At 33.7% G+C, this 17,328-nt stretch overlaps 2 protein-coding genes across 3 annotated transcripts; one reads left to right on the top strand and one right to left on the bottom strand.

The window, feature by feature from the left end:
- The first annotated feature begins 8,905 nt into the window (after nt 1-8,905).
- LOC110693598 lies at nt 8,906-13,046 on the top strand. Of its 2 annotated transcripts, none has more exons than XM_021870734.1 (3): nt 8,906-10,930; nt 11,400-11,490; nt 11,921-12,279. In XM_021870734.1, the coding sequence occupies exons 1-3, from the start codon at nt 9,047-9,049 to the stop codon at nt 11,992-11,994; spliced, it is 2,049 nt and encodes a 682-aa protein (XP_021726426.1). In that variant the 5' UTR covers nt 8,906-9,046; the 3' UTR covers nt 11,995-12,279. The 2 variants fall into 2 exon arrangements, with proteins under 2 accessions (XP_021726426.1, XP_021726425.1); XM_021870733.1 differs by lacking the exon at nt 11,921-12,279 and adding an exon at nt 12,288-13,046 and having other exon boundaries at nt 8,908-10,930.
- Nucleotides 13,047-13,680: 634 nt separating this feature from the next.
- LOC110693599 (CBS domain-containing protein CBSX5-like) lies at nt 13,681-17,126 on the bottom strand. The gene is made up of 2 exons (XM_021870735.1): nt 16,679-17,126; nt 13,681-14,679 (listed from the first exon to the last, which is right to left on the bottom strand). The coding sequence occupies exons 1-2, from the start codon at nt 16,999-17,001 to the stop codon at nt 13,857-13,859; spliced, it is 1,146 nt and encodes a 381-aa protein (XP_021726427.1). The 5' UTR covers nt 17,002-17,126; the 3' UTR covers nt 13,681-13,856.
- Nucleotides 17,127-17,328: the final 202 nt, after the last annotated feature.

Genomic DNA, 17,328 nt, shown 5'->3' with positions numbered 1-17,328 from the left:
ATAAAGTGTAATGCTTACAAAATTTTGTTTATAATAATGGCTATCATCAACTTACTAATCCACGTACATTTGACATGAGGGATATGGATAAGAAAGATAAAAATGAAAAAATATAAGAAAATTGATGAATGAATAAAGTTATAACATGTATTATCGATCTCATATTTGGTGAAGTATGAGTTGTGAATAAGAATGTAATAAGTAGCAAGGTTAAAATATATATTTTTTTTTTCCTTTTTCTCTTCCTTTAATTTAATTTCCAATCCTTATTATTATCTCTCCTTTACTCCTTATACCAATCACACTAATACTCCTCTCTAGTTACAGGGTTTAATTTGAGAGATAGGATATACTTTCTCATCCCTCCTTTAATCCATATTCCCTTTTATATATACTTTCTCTGTTTTTATAAATGCATCATTTTGATCGGTATATTTGTAGACGTAAATTTAACCACTAATATTTTAAATTGTTTATTAGTAAAAATTATAACAAAAATATTTTATGAAAGTAGACAATGTGACGAATCTAATAATATATTATATAATAACATTTATTTATTTTATAATAGCAAAAAAATTAAGGCAAATATAACATGTGAATAATAAAAAAAATCAAATTAAAGCATTTTAAAAAAATATTACACTTATTTTATTACATCGTCGGTATCTCTATCCCTTTCCTTTTATCACTCTCCTGCGTTATTCAAAAGTGAAATTTAAGCATTTCAATTTTAGTAAGGATGTTGGTAATAGACATAGATAAATGAAAAGTTGAGTTGTCATCAGTTTGCATTGTAGGAGTAATACAAACACTAGAACTAGATAAATCCTCTTATTTACTTTGATTTCCACTCCTTTTATCAACATAATTCTATAGTTATAAGGTCATGTTCACTTCAGTTTCAGCTCAGCTCCAATCAATTCAAATCAGTTCAGTTCAGCTCTTAATTTCCTTCTCTCATAAAATATTTGTTTCAGTTCAGCTCAATTCAGTTCAGTTTAGTTCAGCTCAATTTCAGTTCAGTTCATTCCATTTCATCTCATTTCAGTAAATGCGAACATCCCCAAATTCATCGAATATTGTACTCTCACGCTCTAAGATATTATTGGTAAAAAACCCTTATTAATTAACATTTATACTAAGTGATACACCTTAAAAATAAATAAATAAAAGAAGTGGGGTATCAAATGTGTTTAATTACTTGGCCAATTCCTTTTAAACTCAAAATTATAAAGTTATATATGAATTAATATTGCGGAGTACTAGCTAAATGATTCAATCATTACAATATTATCCCAAAATACAATATCTTCTTAAAACTAGCACAATTGCACTCGGCAAGTCGGCAAACATACAAAGACATGAGTCATGCATGCATGCACCTTTGCTGCAGCTATTCTTTGGATCCACCAAAACCATGAATTGCCCAACCAACCACTCGCAACTCAAAATCACCGCACCGTTTATTCTAAAACTCATCAATTCGCCAAATTAAGCTAGATTATGTGTCTGTTCTCATTGACTGAATTGAACTAAACTAAACTAAATTGAACTAAGCTTAATTGAATTGAACTGAACTGATTAGAACTGAACTAAACTGAACTGATTAGAGCTGAATATTTTATAAGAGAATGAAATTAAGAGCTGAACTATACTAAACTAAATTTATTAGAGCTGAAACTGAATTGAATTGAAAATAATCGTATACCCTACAATTACATTATATTCATACTACAATTTAATATAATTCTAATCTATATATATAATATTAAATTGTAGTACGTACGTTATTTTTAGTAGTTGGGTTGTAAATTACTCAATCATCATTATACCACCATTGGAATTATAGAGAATTTTGGATCATAATGAAGCACATGCATGATGCATGTTTGATGTTTCTTAATCAAAATTAAAGCAAATTATGTATTACTCCCTGTTTAGTGATAATTAAAGTTGACATTTCTTCTTGTGGGCGCGGTTAGGTAACCAAAGGCGCACGGATTTGGTATTAGGGTAAAAAAAATTTAAAAAAGGTTTTTTTAAAAATAAAAACAAATTTTTTAAAAAAAATTCTCTTCGTTAATTGCTAAGATTGGCACACATGACACGTGTAATGTACAACTTTGACTATTATCAGTCGTAATTACATGAGTAATACTTCATATGTAAAAAATATAAAAGTTGAATATATAATGAAAATGTAAATAAAGACTAATCCAAATAAAGTTTACATGTTTCATATATTGGTAAAAATTATGATAGTCAAGGTAAATATATAAATAATGCAAAAATCAAGTAATATAACTAGGGTTGCGGATAGGGATGTCAGTGGGGCGGGCCAAGTAGGAGACCCGCCCCAGTGGAGCGGGGATGGGTCTCGGTTTGGCGGGCGGTGGGGCGGGGATGGGGATGAAAACGATACCCGCCATGGGTGATGGGGCGGGGGTGGATTTTAAGTTGTACCCGTCCTATCCCCGCCCCGCCCCACCCGCCCCACTTCGTACCCGCCCCATCCCCACCTCATACCCACATCTATATATTTTTATATTATTTTATAAAATAATTACGTGAAATAAATATTAATTATAATATTTGTACTGCACTTATATTATAAACAAAAATGTGTGTAATGTTAAGAATTTTTTTTTAATATTATAATCCGTATTAATTATGTAGGATTGTGTATTTGAGACACGGAAATTTGGTGGGTCTTGGGTGGGGATTAGGCGGGTATTCGGTGGGGATTAGGCGGGGCTGGATATCCAAGTGGGGGGGTGGGGCAGGGATGATTTTGGAGTTGTACCCACCGGGGCGGGGATGGGGATGAATATTAGACCCGCCACGGGGATGGGGATGGGGATGGGGATGAAAATGTTAGGTGGGGATGGGGATGGGAAGGCCAACATCCGCCTCGTCCCACCCCATTGACATCCCTAGGTGCGGACTAAAATTTAAGAACGGATAAGTGATAGATTTTCAAAATTTATTAGGTTTATTAAATTAACTATCGGAATTTCATCATAAATACAATATTCTTTATTATAAAATCCATTCATCAAAAACTATTTTACAAATTCAAATATTAAACATTCATTAACTACTTTTTATTTTTATTTATTTATTTTTAATGGCATCTTATTCAAAGATTAATAAATGCAAGTCAAATTAAACAAGGAGGATCGAGAATATACTAGATATATACAACTAATGTTGCGGTTTGTTTTTGTCAACTTTGCGAGGTGTCCAAATGCCATCATCTCTGACGTCTTTTTTTGACATACTACTTTAAAAAAAAAAAAAAAATCGATTTTTTTAAAAAAATTTGACGAAAAAACAATTAATAATCGAAAACAGGAGTTCATATACACTTGAAACCAGCAACCGCAGTTGGTTTAATTTAGGATTAATTTGGACATATATAATTGGACATATATAATTTTGGATCAATTTAGTTGTGGGTGGCAGATAGCTCACCACTAAGTACAAGCTCATTAAGTCACTAAATCACTTCCTGTCAAAAAAGTCACTAAATCACCTAATTAATTCCAATTTGTCTTTCATTTCTCATAAAAATTCCAGTTTTTCCGGTGTCTAAATTTTTATTTTAAAATCCCAAATTGTCTTAGTATAATGCACAAGGGCGATCTACTAGTCTACTACTACATACTAGTAGATGATCTTCTTCATTTAATCATTTTCTCGGATCGAAAATTTGGATTGGCATATAAATCATAAAAATTCAAACTTGTATTATAAGAAAATACAAAGGAATAATGAGTAATTCAACTATGTACTTACAATGTTTGGTAGTAGGGAGGATATGGGGTTTTTGTGACTTGTTTAATCTGACTCTCATTAAAACCTTGTTCACTTCATCTTAAGAAAAAATACTATTTAAGTAAAAATAAGTTCAGTTCATTTAAAAATAACTTCAGTTCAATAAAAATAATTTCAATTCAGTAAAAATAAGTTCGGTTCAGTAAAATTTAGTACCTAAAAAGAAGAAATATAATAGAAAATTGGTTAAAAATTTAATTTCATATTAGTAATATTACTTTCATTTCAGTAAAAATAATTTAAGTTCGGTAAAAATAATTTTATTTTTGTAAAAATAATTTTAGTTAAGCAAAAATAAGGTAAAGTGAACGGGGCCCAAACCCTCTTTATAATATAGACAGTCGTAAAGCAATTAACGAAATATTAATCATATATTCTACGAGATTCTAAAGATAAATGTCGCATATTTTTTTTTAATATAATCTCTTTATTTACATATATTTGATACCTAAAAATTAATAAAATTTCGATGTCAACATGTTTGTAGTTGATTAACTCTATTGTCAATAACCACCTCCCCTCTTTATTTTTCGCTCTTCTCTCTCTTCCTCCTTTAAAACCCTTAAAAAAACCTTGTTCGAGAGGCTATCGACTTTTTGGTTGATGATAATAAGCCCCTAATTTTTTGTTATTTTATTATTTATTTGTTTTAATTTATGCATATATTTTCTTCATTTTTTTAGATGCCTTTTTTATAGGAGGTGTTAAATACCGCAAACAATTTTATCAAAACCGTCAACATTTAAGGTGAACGGACATTAATATCCTTACTATACCCCCCCACCACATCTCCCTATTTCTCTTTTATTTTTTAATCTCTCTCATCACCCATAAAGGCCATAACCACCACTTCCCAACCACCATCAGCCACAGCAGCCGGCCGCAGGCGAAGAGAAGTGGCGATCGTACGTCGGCGGCGACGAGGAACGGAGGTGATGAAAGGGCATCAGGTGCAGTGGTCGGAAAAACCAGTTCATTCGTCACCTCGCTTCGATCTTTTTTTTTTTAATAACTTCAGGCGCTCAGCACTGGCACGCAAAACCGATTGAACATCAGGGTAACCGATTTTGGACACCGGTCAATCATCGTGCAAAAGCGGTCATCCGGGACGGTAACCGGTTGACCGGTTTTGGACGTCGGTTATCATGGTCACCGATTACCACAAATTTTAGAGATGGAGATTACAGAAAAAGAACATTCTATGTGATAGAAATACAAATTAAAGAAAAATAAAAGGTAATGCATCTAAATTAAAAAATTCATATATAGAAAGTGGCGTATCCAATAAAATGGGTTATTTTTCCCACGAATTTAAAAACATAGCATCAAACTCTCACTAGGAGGGAGTTAAAACCCGTTTTATTTTATTTTTTTCAACACAAAAAAAAAATTAAAACCGGTTTTATCTCCCTTCTTGTGAGAGTTGACGCTATGTTTTTAAGTTTACGAGAAAAGTTGGTTTATTTTTTATTAAGGATCAAAGGTCAATTCAAAAAGTAAGGCATAGATCAAGTGATTAGAGATTCCTTCCCAATTTCATATTGATTTTCATCACTCATCCTTATGGCTCTCTAAACACCAAGAACAAAAGACAAAGGCCAATTCTACGACTTTTATACTTTTATTACCATAGTATTACTTCACCTATTGGTATATATTTAAAATTATTATTTATTTTACTACCAACAAAAACACAACTACAAATAGATGCTGCTACTCCCTTCATACTTTATTACGTGTTCCACTTTCATTTTGCGGCCGTATTTTATTACTTGCTCCGTTTTATTTTTTTTTTTGGAAACTTTTAATAATATTTTACCATTTTCTTCCCCACTAGGGGTCCTTTTATAACAATATAATTTATTAGTATTTTCATACTCTCTCTTGTCTACTTATAACCACTTTTGTGTTTTTTAAGGGTTTTTTTTTTCAACCAACCCCACTTCCATCATATTTTATTACTTTTTATTTTTACTAAACCTCCTAAAACTCTACGCATGGAGAATGGAACAAGTAAAAAATAAGGAGGAAGTACCACTTAACGGTTTTAGTCAGAGTTCCATTAGTAGCCAGTCATTAAATTTTCATCCTCGATTTGCGTGCCAAAAAATATTTCATTAAGATATGGGTCATTTTGGACCTTAACGATCCAAATTGAGCTTGGAATTGACAAAAAAATAATACATTGTTTGCGTATAATTATTCTTTTTTCTAAGAAATTTTCTCAATCTAAATACTTAAGCCCGATTTTGTTCAGCTTAATTTCAGTTCAGCTCCAATCAGCTCAGCTCAGTTCAGCTTAAATCAGTTTAGTTCCTAATTTATTCTTCTCTCATACACAATTCATTTCAACTCTATTTAGTTTAGCTCATCCACAATTAGTTCAGTTTAGTTGTTTTCAGCAAATCGAAACAACCCCTTAAGGGTCTAAATTATGAGTGTTCATTATTCAGATTAAAACTGAAAATCTGTAAATCCTAATCGAATTACTTATTCAAATTGGATTGAAATTTTTTTCAAATTTGGATTTTCAAACTGAATCAATTGACCTTGTTTGGATCCAAAAAATCTAAATATGAAAGTGTTATTTTTTTAAAAAAATGTCGATATTAATCATGTAAAATTATGTTTTTAAATTATATAATATTAAACAAGTAAAATTTTGTTTTCAATATTTGTATTAATCATGTACAACTATATTTTCAAGATTTGAAATTTTATAATCGCATTTTCATTTTTATAACCGTATTAGGCCTTAAAAATTTGTCACATATTTTAATTTGGGTTTTCAAATCGGATCCAAATAAACGAATTTTAATTCGGATTGATTTGATGAGGAAATTTTGAATATATTGTATTTGAAAATTAAAAACCAAATTTTATTTCGGATCAGTTTGTATTTGACCTAAATCCAAACCTTCTTACACATAAACATGAGTTGAGCCAAGACTCGAGAACCGAGGGGCCGGTGAGACCTTACCTATTCATTTCGAACTTGTGACTTGTAGAATTGTGGTGTATACATGACATACAATAATAAATGTTTCAACCAATTAAGCTACCAATTCAAGCCTCATCACCTACATTCACTTGGGAGTAAAGGATTACTTTACTTATTTCCTCTACTCTCATACGCTAACCCTGCAAAGATGGGGTAGCTAAACTTAGAAAAGATGCTGGTTCGGCAAGATCTTTCATCTTAACTTTAAAAATAAAAGTTAGGGGCGTTCTTTAGGAAACTAAGAAACCAAGAGTTGAGTGGAGGGGTTGTCATATTTAGAGGTGTATTGTCAAAACCGAACCAACCCGAAAAAAATTATCCGTTTCGAACTGTAACAGATTCGATTTGATCCGAGAAAATCAAGACCCAAACCCGATATGTAACCCAATCAAACTCGACTCGAATTCGAACTTGACTCAATATGAACTTAACCCGGCATCGATTTGATCCGAACTGAATACAACCCGAATCCGATTTGACCCTACCTGAGCTTAAGTCGAACCGATTTTACCCGACCCGAGCTCAACCCGATCCGAAATTGACCCGAAAAATAACCAATCTAATCTGATCTATTTTGACCCGAACTGATATCAACCCGACCCGATTTTAACTCGATTTGATTTTTACCCGATCCGAATTTAACCCGATCACAATTAATTATCGTCTTTTTTTATTCCAGTTCTTATACTACTATATTTACTAATTATTAATAAGTTAACTTATTCTACTACAAATAAATAATCTGGAGTAACATGTTTACTTCATGTACATACCAATCATATAAAATTACTTTCTAAGCTTTATATTCGTCTCATCTAAAAGATGACATTGAAGATTGTACAATTGAAGATTTATAATAACCTTGAAAAGATGACATTCTTTTTTTTTTTTATATATATATATATATATATCACCATATGTAACTATCATTTGTCAATATATCACTAGCTCATTATTTATCGTTTCACTTATATAGGTATTATAAGTCATCAATAATTATACAATTTCAATTTGTCTCAAAGATAGAAATTACACATAACTTGATCAAAGGAGAAAACTAAAATTTCGTAATTCGTAATTAATAATCAAACGATAAAAATATATGATACGACTTGATACTAACCTAATAATAAGGTAAAAACTCAGTAATAACTCTAGTTTAAAAATAACCTTATTTGGATATGAATTTGGTCAACTCGACTAAAATCCAGCCAAACACAAAAAGGAATTGAATTGAATTTATTTATTTTTTTTTTTTTGAAAAAAGAATTGAATTGAAATTGAACAATAATGAATCAATGGTACGCATCAACCTTATCTTAATCAAACCGAACTTGACTAAACCGAAATCATCCCGACCCAAATCCATCCGACTCGAAATAACCTGGTTAAACTCACTCTGAACCCGATTCGAATATATCCGAACCGAAAGTGAACCGATCTAGAGTTGACTCGACCCATATCCGACCGACAATAGATTGACCATGACTCGGATTTGATCCGACCCGAATTTGACCCGATCTGATCCGAGTTAAAAGAATAATTTTGACCCGAATATATTCGATCCGAACAGACCTGACCCTAATAGACCCGACCCAAACTCCATCCGGTTATCCGAATTGACACCACTAGTCATATTAACCTACTTTGTACTCCGTATTTAATTAAAAATAATGTAAAACCTTTTACGGGTAAATTTAAGTTTCTCTCTGAATACTTCTCCTCTCACAGTCTAATAATTTTCTTTTATATTTTAAATGATAAAAGTAAAATAATAGAGTGACACAAAAATCAATGAATAAAGTTGTAAGAGAAGATAAACTAGAATATTAATACAGAGTATCATAGATTAAGGGCCTATTCTCAACTTCTCATACGTTTATTTTCAGTTTAATTCAGTTCAGGTCAGTTCCTAATTTTCTTTTCTTATAAAATATTCATTTTATTTCAGTTCAGCTCATTTCAATTCAATTCAGTTAATGAAAATAGGCCTTAATTGGGGCTCTCTCAACCCTTAACATCAAACCATTATTTCTGTATCACAATTTTTATCATGTTGTTGTGTCATATCAAAGGCTGTGATAATTGATATGTTGTGCTAGGACTAGAACGGTTGGTCTGAAAAATGAATAATACCATCCTAAATTCCTATGCAATGTAATACAGGAACTCTCACTACCACCGGTCCACCACCACCACCTTCAAATGAGGACTCTAATTTCCCACCACCTAGAACCTCAAATTTTCACCAAATTTCCTTCATTTTCTCTGAAATACAGAAAATCCATCTTCATTCTACATTATAGATGCCTCTCGAATCCTCAAAATACCATCTTTAGCTCAATCAGAACCTCTTGTACTACAAATTCAGCTGCCTCTTACAATGGATGGGACGATTACAGGATCTGGGTTGATTCAGACGAGTTGGGTGAGTCCAATTACTTCAAAAAATTTCTGATTTCATCTGGTATTAATGATAAAAAGTATGTGTTTACGTGTATACTGGGTTTTGTATGTGCATTAGCCATTTCTAGGGTCAGAGTTTCATCGATCATTGTTTTTCCTGCTGCTGCTATTGTTTTTGCAATTGGGTTTTCTTTTGGATTTTCTAATGGAAAACCCCACAAAAATTTGAGTTTAAATGGGTCTAAAATAAGGGTCTATGCTGAAAAATTGAAAAGTTTAGTGGAGATTTTTGATGGGTTTGATGTTAAAATTAGTGATTTAAAGAATGTGATGAAGGATGCAATTGAGTATGAGAGGATTGATTTTGGTGATTTGGAGAGTTGTGTGAATGCAGTTGAGACAATGGATGGTTTGATTGCAAATGCCAGAAATTTAGTTGAAGATTGTGTTGGTGGTATATTGATTGAAGGACAAGAGAAGGGAAAGTATCCGAATCATAAGAACGGAAGGAGGAAGAAAGAAAATGGTGGTATAGGGTTTGATTTGTTTGGATTTATGGGGAATTTTTTTAGAAATAATGCTGGTGGATTGAAATCTAACAAAACTAATTTTGTCAAGAGGGAAAATTTGGCCAAGGATGTGGCTGACCGAGGCAAAGAGGACTCGCGAGCTGCTGAGGGAGCACCGGACACGGTGGTGCCTACTGTGGATGGTAGTGTTCCATATAGGGCAACTGTAATTAGTAATAGTAGAAAGAATAGGTTAGATGGTAAAGACCAAGAAACAAAGAGAAATTTGCGAAGAGGGAAAACGAATACAATGGATGCATATATGGATACTAAAGATCTTCACAATTCTAATGAGTATAATTACCAAAATGTAAGGTTCACTAGTGATCAGCGGTTCAGTTTTAATATGTCAGAATTTCAAAATTGGGTGTCAGAGGATAGTATGAGTAGAAATACAGAATTTGACTTTACAAAAGAACATCTGGAAAATGAGGGTTCCTTGAAGAATCAACAGATTTTCGAAAATCAAAATGGAGCTTATGAATCTTTTGAAGGAAGGGAAGATATTAACTTTGGCCGTTTCAGAGAGAGGTTGCATGAAGAAAGGATGAATGTAGATGATGAACTTTATTCGAGAAAGTATCGTTCTCAATCAAGAAATGACACAAGTTCCTTTTCTTCATCAGCAGTTTCAGACGATATGTTGTTTGATAAATGCCTCAGAAAAGCTACAGATCTTTTAAAACAAGCCAAGGAGTGTTTGAGGGCTAGAGATGATGAAATCCTCGCAGAGGAAATGCTTCAAGAGTCTGCCAAGTTGCTCGGTCAAGCTATTGCATTGAAACCTATGAGTTTACTGGCTATAGGTCAGTTGGGAAATACTTACCTTCTTCATGGAGAGCTGAAATTGAAGATTAGCAGAGAATTGAGAGCTCATCTGTCTAGTAGTAATGATTTTGATGTACAAAGGAGTAATTTATTCATTTTAGAGGAGAACAAAGATCGTATTGAAGATAGTCTCATTAGTGCATGTGAAGAGTGTGAATCACTTCTTGTTGAAGCAGGAAGGAAATATAGGATGGCTCTGTCAATTGATGGAAATGATGTGAGAGCCTTGTATAATTGGGGGCTTGCTCTTTCCTTCCGCGCACAACTGATTGCTGACGTTGGTCCAGTAAGAACTCTCTCATAAGTCACCCATTTTTGTGCATTTATCTCACTCCTATATCTATTTCTACAAGTTTGTTGTTCTATGATACACGGTTTATTTTTCTCCTTAAGATACTTATCTAGACACTCTACTCTGTATTCTGACAAGAGTATGACACTTGGGCTCCATAATTTTCACCTAAAATTACATATGTAGACTTATGTTAGCTATTGAATGAACTTGGAAATCCTGATTTGAACAAATGCAAACTAAAACCTTTCTTATTTGCTGAGGTGTGAATTACAACTTCTTGACACTTGGGCAATAGGTCCCAAAAATGGGATGATCAAATGATTCTAAGCTTCATATGTGTCACTTGCATGTCGGAAAGTCCATTGAACATGCATTTTGCTATTAGGTAGATCATTGATTATAGATTTTTGTATTCTATTAAGATTTTAATATGGGTTTGTCTTTTCTGCCCCAAATTCAGGAAGCAGCTCTTGATGCTGACAAGTTGTTCTTGGCTGCTATTGACAAATTTAATGCTATGATGTCGAGAAGCAATGACTATGCTCCAGAAGGTAAGCAAAGGTTCTGCTTCCTTTATGTAGATCTTGGAGCCTCTCAAGTGTGAGTCTCTGCATGTTTGTGTGATTTATATATGTTTACACGCCGTATGCATGTATATATTAGTTTTCATCTTTTCTTTGTTATTGTTATTGTTCAGTCACAATGTTATTATTATTATGTTTTTTGAGTTCTATATGTTATTAGTCACAATGTGTGTGGATTATGCAGGTGAGACATCTAGATGGGCTCCTAATTACCACCTCTTAATATATTTAATTATTATTTTTGTGACGTGTGCTATGTTTGTGTTTGTAAAGTTAAACTTGAAGATCATAATAGTGTCTATGATTGTCATAACTTATAAGTTAGAGCGTTTCTTACTTATTGAATAATTAGATTATGATTGACTTAAACATGTTCTCTTTCGTGCATCTCTGTTAGTCTTTGGTAGTGTTGGCATTCTGCACATTCATGCTGCTGCGATTGCTCTTAGGCGACTGATGCTCAAGAAGTGAGAATCAACCAGTCAAAAAACTAGATGACCTCTTTAGTGTGATGGGTACTTCTGTTGCTGGGGTTTTTGAATTCTTTAGTCTCGTTTCAAGATTGCTTTTGAAGATAATTTTGAAAACTTTCATGACAATGTTTCCTGTGGGGCTTTGACACTAATTAGGCAACCTCTGCCAACAAGCTTATAATGTTACGTTCAAATTCTGTGAGGTTTGGGTGAATGTTCGTCTCAAATTACCAAGAACTTTTATTTACATAATAATTCTAAGTTTCTATTTATTTTACAAAAACGCTGCAGCTCTGTTCAGATGGGGTATGGCCTTGCAGCAAAGGTCTCGCTTGCGATCAGACAACATTAGGGACAAGGTGAAGCTATTACAGCAAGCTAAGAGGCTTTATGAGGATGCTGTCAATATGGGGTCTAATAATCTCCAAGTAAGAAAAGCCTTATCTTCATGCATATCTGAGATCAATTTTACTGACAAGTGATCTTCGTTCAGATCACAAGCCAGTAGTTAGTGTTGAGCTATAGCATCTTTTACCACACTCCCATGAGTCTCGTCTGCCAAGACCTCCATACTTCTTTCCCATTCTTCAATTCCAGTCGGTATTTGTCGATATCTCCATGCTAGCATGGTATGATGCTAGAGATATACATCATATACACATAAACATAGGTAACAAGTATACTGTAGAATAAGATGGACATATCTTGAGCACTACTACTGCTGGACAAATCAAGTTCTGGCTGCTGCTCGAGCCTCGAGATAATTTAATTACTCCATAACAGGATTTCTTTTGTGGAGAATAATTTTTTGGTTAAATATTGTTATAGCAAACTGTATTTATGATGGAGAACAGTGAGTAAACATTTTGCCAGATCTTGCAAGTAAACATTGCACTGGTTTGTTATAAGATGCTCGTTACTTTAAAACTATACATAGATCTTTAGTTTGTTACATTATAGATTATCCAATTTAAATCACTCTTCTTTTTCCGATGAACTGTTTAGTAGCTGAGTAGCTCTATCAAATGTCAATTACACCATTTTCTTTTATCTTAAGCTCCAAAGGGTCTTGATGCAGACAGTATCTATCTGATATCTGAGTGTCAGCTTGGTATACACTATTGTCTATTTTTAAGTACATCTAATTACTATATTACTAGGGAGAAATTTTGGCTCTCCATTTGTTCCTCAATATTTGCCTCATAAGCCGCCTCGACTTTCAATCTTTAACATGTGAAGCTAGATGTAAAACTCGAAAGGATAAACTAACAAGGAACCAATCAACCAAGACAATTTTTAAGGGACGGATTTGTGTGTATTACTACTCATAAAAATATCTATGAATTGGATGAATCATGAATGTGTGATTAAAACACTGCTTCTGGTGAATCTGATAAATGAAAGAAAAAGACTGAGATGTATTTAGGAAGATCTCGAATTTTCTGGGATAAATGTTCTAGGAAGATCTCGAATTTTCTGGGATAAATGTTTAGCTGTAAATGGGTTTTTTTGTTGAAGATGACAATTCAGTTTTGTACTATTGTCAATCAGTTACGAGTATGACAGAAACCTAACAAAGAAAACGAGAGTTCAATATTAACTCAAATATTGAAGATGAAGTTAGAAAGGAGAATGACATTTTGAGTTACTTCTACAATGTTAGAAAGGAGGATGACATTTGGAGTTACCTCTAAAATGACGACAAAAGCTTTTACGGATGAACTCCTCAACAGCAACAGCACAATATCATAATCATATCGTACTTAATTCGAACAAATAATAATCAAACAATATTAATAGTACAATAAATCTCGTTGTCATAATATGACAGGATTAACGGTTGATAAGTCGTAATGAAAATCAGGAAAAGGAATTAACACGATCCCGGAAAACTTTTAACATACTAGTAAAAGTGACAATGCCGATCAAGCTATAATCTTCTTCGACAACCCAAACGTGATTCAAACGATGTGACAATGCCTGTATCATCACCGCAATCAAAGAGCTCCCAGGATGGCAAACAATGGGCTCAGTTCCCCTAGCAAATCGTGCAGAATTTGATCTGGAGCGCATGCTTTTTACAACAGCTTCATCATCAGATGAGGAAGAAGACGTTGAACTTAAACAGGAAGAAACTGACAATGTCGAATGATCATCTTCTAAGAGCTCCAAGAATCCATCTAATTTCTTCTCTTCCAACCTTGCCTTCACCAACTGAATCAGATCTTCTGGCGCACCACCATAGTCAATGTAAGCCATCAGATCGCCAGCTGAAAGGGTCGCAACTGCAGGAGCAACAGTCTCGTCACAGCAAGCGAGAGTATAAAGTGAAATCTCACCAACCAATCTACCCTCGTCGTCTACCACTGCCACAGCAGTTTGACCGGAGAGTGAGTTGTTGATTGCTCTGAGGGCAGACAAGGCTGGATCGTCGTAATGTACAGATGGGATTTTCTCCTCAATTATGTTGACAGATTGGATTGAGTTAAATGGGATGGGAGAGAAGTGGTTGATGGAATTGAAGATGAAGCGAATTATATCTTCTTGGGTGATCCAACAGTATGTGCGGCCCACAGAAGGTTTCTGAGAAAGCTTCTGCCTTGGGCTGCCAGAGTTGCGGCTCTTCCTTGGAACTATGAGACTCTGAGCTCCTTCGAGGATGCAATCTACAGCATCAAGAATACTGCAAGTTCAAAGGATAAACAAGAGCAATGTCAGGATAAAAATTCTGTGCATACAGGTATAAACATGGTGATCCAGGAGAAATTTGCTGAATTTCATCTTCACAATTAGAGGCTTGGAATAATTTAGCAGATTAGTACAATATTTCAAAGGATGATAACTGGTCCCTCCATCCGAAATAATTGTCACACTGTCCCAATTGATCATAATTTTAAAGGTTTACTTGTAAGGGTTCAATATACAATTTGTAATAGTTGTGTAGGTGTGTCCCTTCCCACGGTATACTCCTCACTTATTCCAAGTTCGGGTGTCATGGGAATCCAAGATCCGACAAGTGATATAAATCTATGAAATATCGCCTTAATTTTCAAGAAATTGGAAAATTGTACAAGTGACAATTACTTCAGGACAGATGGAGCAATTGAAATTCAAGTACTACGAGAAAAATGCAAGAAGACGTACTTGAACCAATGTAGGATGCACCACCAGACTTTCATAAACTAGCCTGATGGCTTCTCTCATATTTGGTTACTATCTGATGGAAATGAAGAGGAAAACTCCCATTAAAGCTAGCATAAATCTTCCATACAAACAGATGAAATGAAATTTTGTTTTTCACTGCCACAAATGTTGCAAAATTTCAAATCATACATCAAAGAATTGTCTTCTTCTGGTATGATACACAGCTGTCATTATGGACTTTTTATGAAATTTGGGAGACAGTTGACAGGGAACATGATGCATTCATGTTCATAAGACAAGGTCACTGATTTTTTTGAGATTGCATGTCCTTTTTTCTTTTGTGTTCCATCATGTGAACTTTATTTTTTGTGGTACCACATCCAAAATTACAATATTTATCACTAATTTGACCCAAAAGTCACCAAAAAGCGAACCAAACAACAATAATTCAAATTGTGATAATTTTGACCCAAAAAAGCCTTGAAAAGCCAATTAAAAGATGTACAACAAGTATTAAAGGCTGAACTTGATCCAATGATCCCCCATCACTTATAATAAGATTATAATAAGTGGGTGTACCTAGAGTGTAGGTACACTCTATCGTAAATCTAAATTAGTGTCGTAATATTTTTTAGTCTAAATAAGTGTCGTAATAACTTCGAATCTAAATAGCTCTTTAAAAACATATACAATCACTAAAATTAATAGGAGAACATCGAAATTAAAAAGTTTTTTTAAATATGAACCTAACTTGCACTAAAGCTAAAAAGGACATTTATTTAGAACAACAAATCTTCTATGTGATCCATTGCATGCTTGCACATAAAAGTTATATAACCCATCAAATCACTATCAATTAGGTCTAAAGCTACTTTGATAACCCCATTTTAACCCTACAATCTAATAAGGTAACTGTGTCACATATTTTGTAACTATGCTGAAATAAATATTTAACAAGAGAAGAAAATTAGGATCTGACCTGAACTGAAAATAAAATAAACGTATGAGAATAGGCCTACGTCCATAAAAGGCCTAGTCAATTATCCCGTCTAATAATCGACTAACTATTCCAAATTCACCAATAAATCTCAAAATACCAATCAATTTACAATTGTAATCAATTTCAACAAGAAAATATAGGTCTCGATGTGTAAAATCAAACTAGTTCACATTTTTCAAATTAGTGATACGGAGTAGCTAGATCAAATATTAAATCACAAATCGACCATCGTGATTTTGTCGTGCATTCTTAAATCAATACGAGTATTAATTTATGAAATATATTACTGTGATTTTTTTATGTATGCGGTAAATTATATCAAGATCACACAAAATTAAGAGTGATCAATGTTATATACAAGTACAACGCATTAAATAATTATTCATAATACTTCGAAAAAGCAAACGCATCGCATTAAATCTAACATCGTAATTACAAAACTTAATCACCAACAAATTCATTTCTTAGCAAATCTCAAAACAAAAATCACAAATCAATTAAAAAAACAATTTAACAAGAGAATTAGAATGCAAAATACCTAGATGTAGGATCCAATTGCTTGACGAGAGGAGGACCGTCAGGAAGAAGAACAGAAACCGGAGAAATCAAAGCAACAAAAGGAGTCGAGATATTCTCTTCCTTACAAAGAAAACACAAAACATCAACAATCGAAATCTTGCCAATGCACTTGGAAGCTTCTCCGGCGACCGGAGAAGACCAAACGCTGAGCGAAGGATCGCCGGAAGATCGCCGGAAAAGTGAAAGAGCGTCGGCGACGGTGGCGGAGGCAGGGAGAGGCCTCAGCGGCGGCTTCCCGAGACAGAGGTCAGATATTTCATTAGAGAATAGTTGTACTGCCATACACTACAGAAGAGAGAGAAAGTGAGAGGAGAGAGAAAGCTTGAAGAAAGGATTAATGGCGGAAATGAAGCTTGGAGATGAAATTTTTTTTGTTTTTTTTAGAGGATTTGAGAATTTAGAGGAGAAATGAAGAAGGATATTTATAAAGGGGGGTTTGGGTTTTTTTGTCACAGGGTGGACGACAGGTACGTACTACGGTCATCAAAGGTGTGGGCCCTTCTTCTTGTAAACATTTTTTTTGGGCTATTTTTTTAAAATTATTTTTAACTATTGTTTAATTTAATTAATTAATGTACTAATGTGTTGTGTTCATGCTAATCACCTTCG

Source organism: Chenopodium quinoa, unplaced genomic scaffold, assembly GCF_001683475.1.
Source record: "Chenopodium quinoa cultivar QQ74 unplaced genomic scaffold, ASM168347v1, whole genome shotgun sequence".
Lineage (NCBI taxonomy): Eukaryota > Viridiplantae > Streptophyta > Magnoliopsida > Caryophyllales > Amaranthaceae > Chenopodium > Chenopodium quinoa.
The sequence above is the reverse complement of the archived record's forward strand: the minus strand, read 5'-3'. Positions and strand labels throughout refer to the sequence as shown.

Excerpts from the sequence above, each read along its gene's own strand:
- LOC110693598 (XM_021870733.1), top strand. The coding sequence starts at position 9,047 with ATGAGGACTCTAATTTCCCACCACCTAGAACCTCAAATTTTCACCAAA. Across the intron at positions 10,931-11,399 it reads TGATTGCTGACGTTGGTCCA|GAAGCAGCTCTTGATGCTGA; the intron begins GTAAGAACTCTC and ends CCCCAAATTCAG. Across the intron at positions 11,491-12,287 it reads CAATGACTATGCTCCAGAAG|CTCTGTTCAGATGGGGTATG; the intron begins GTAAGCAAAGGT and ends AAAACGCTGCAG.
- LOC110693599 (XM_021870735.1), bottom strand. The coding sequence starts at position 17,001 with ATGGCAGTACAACTATTCTCTAATGAAATATCTGACCTCTGTCTCGGG. Across the intron at positions 14,680-16,678 it reads CAATTGGATCCTACATCTAG|TATTCTTGATGCTGTAGATT; the intron begins GTATTTTGCATT and ends TTGAACTTGCAG.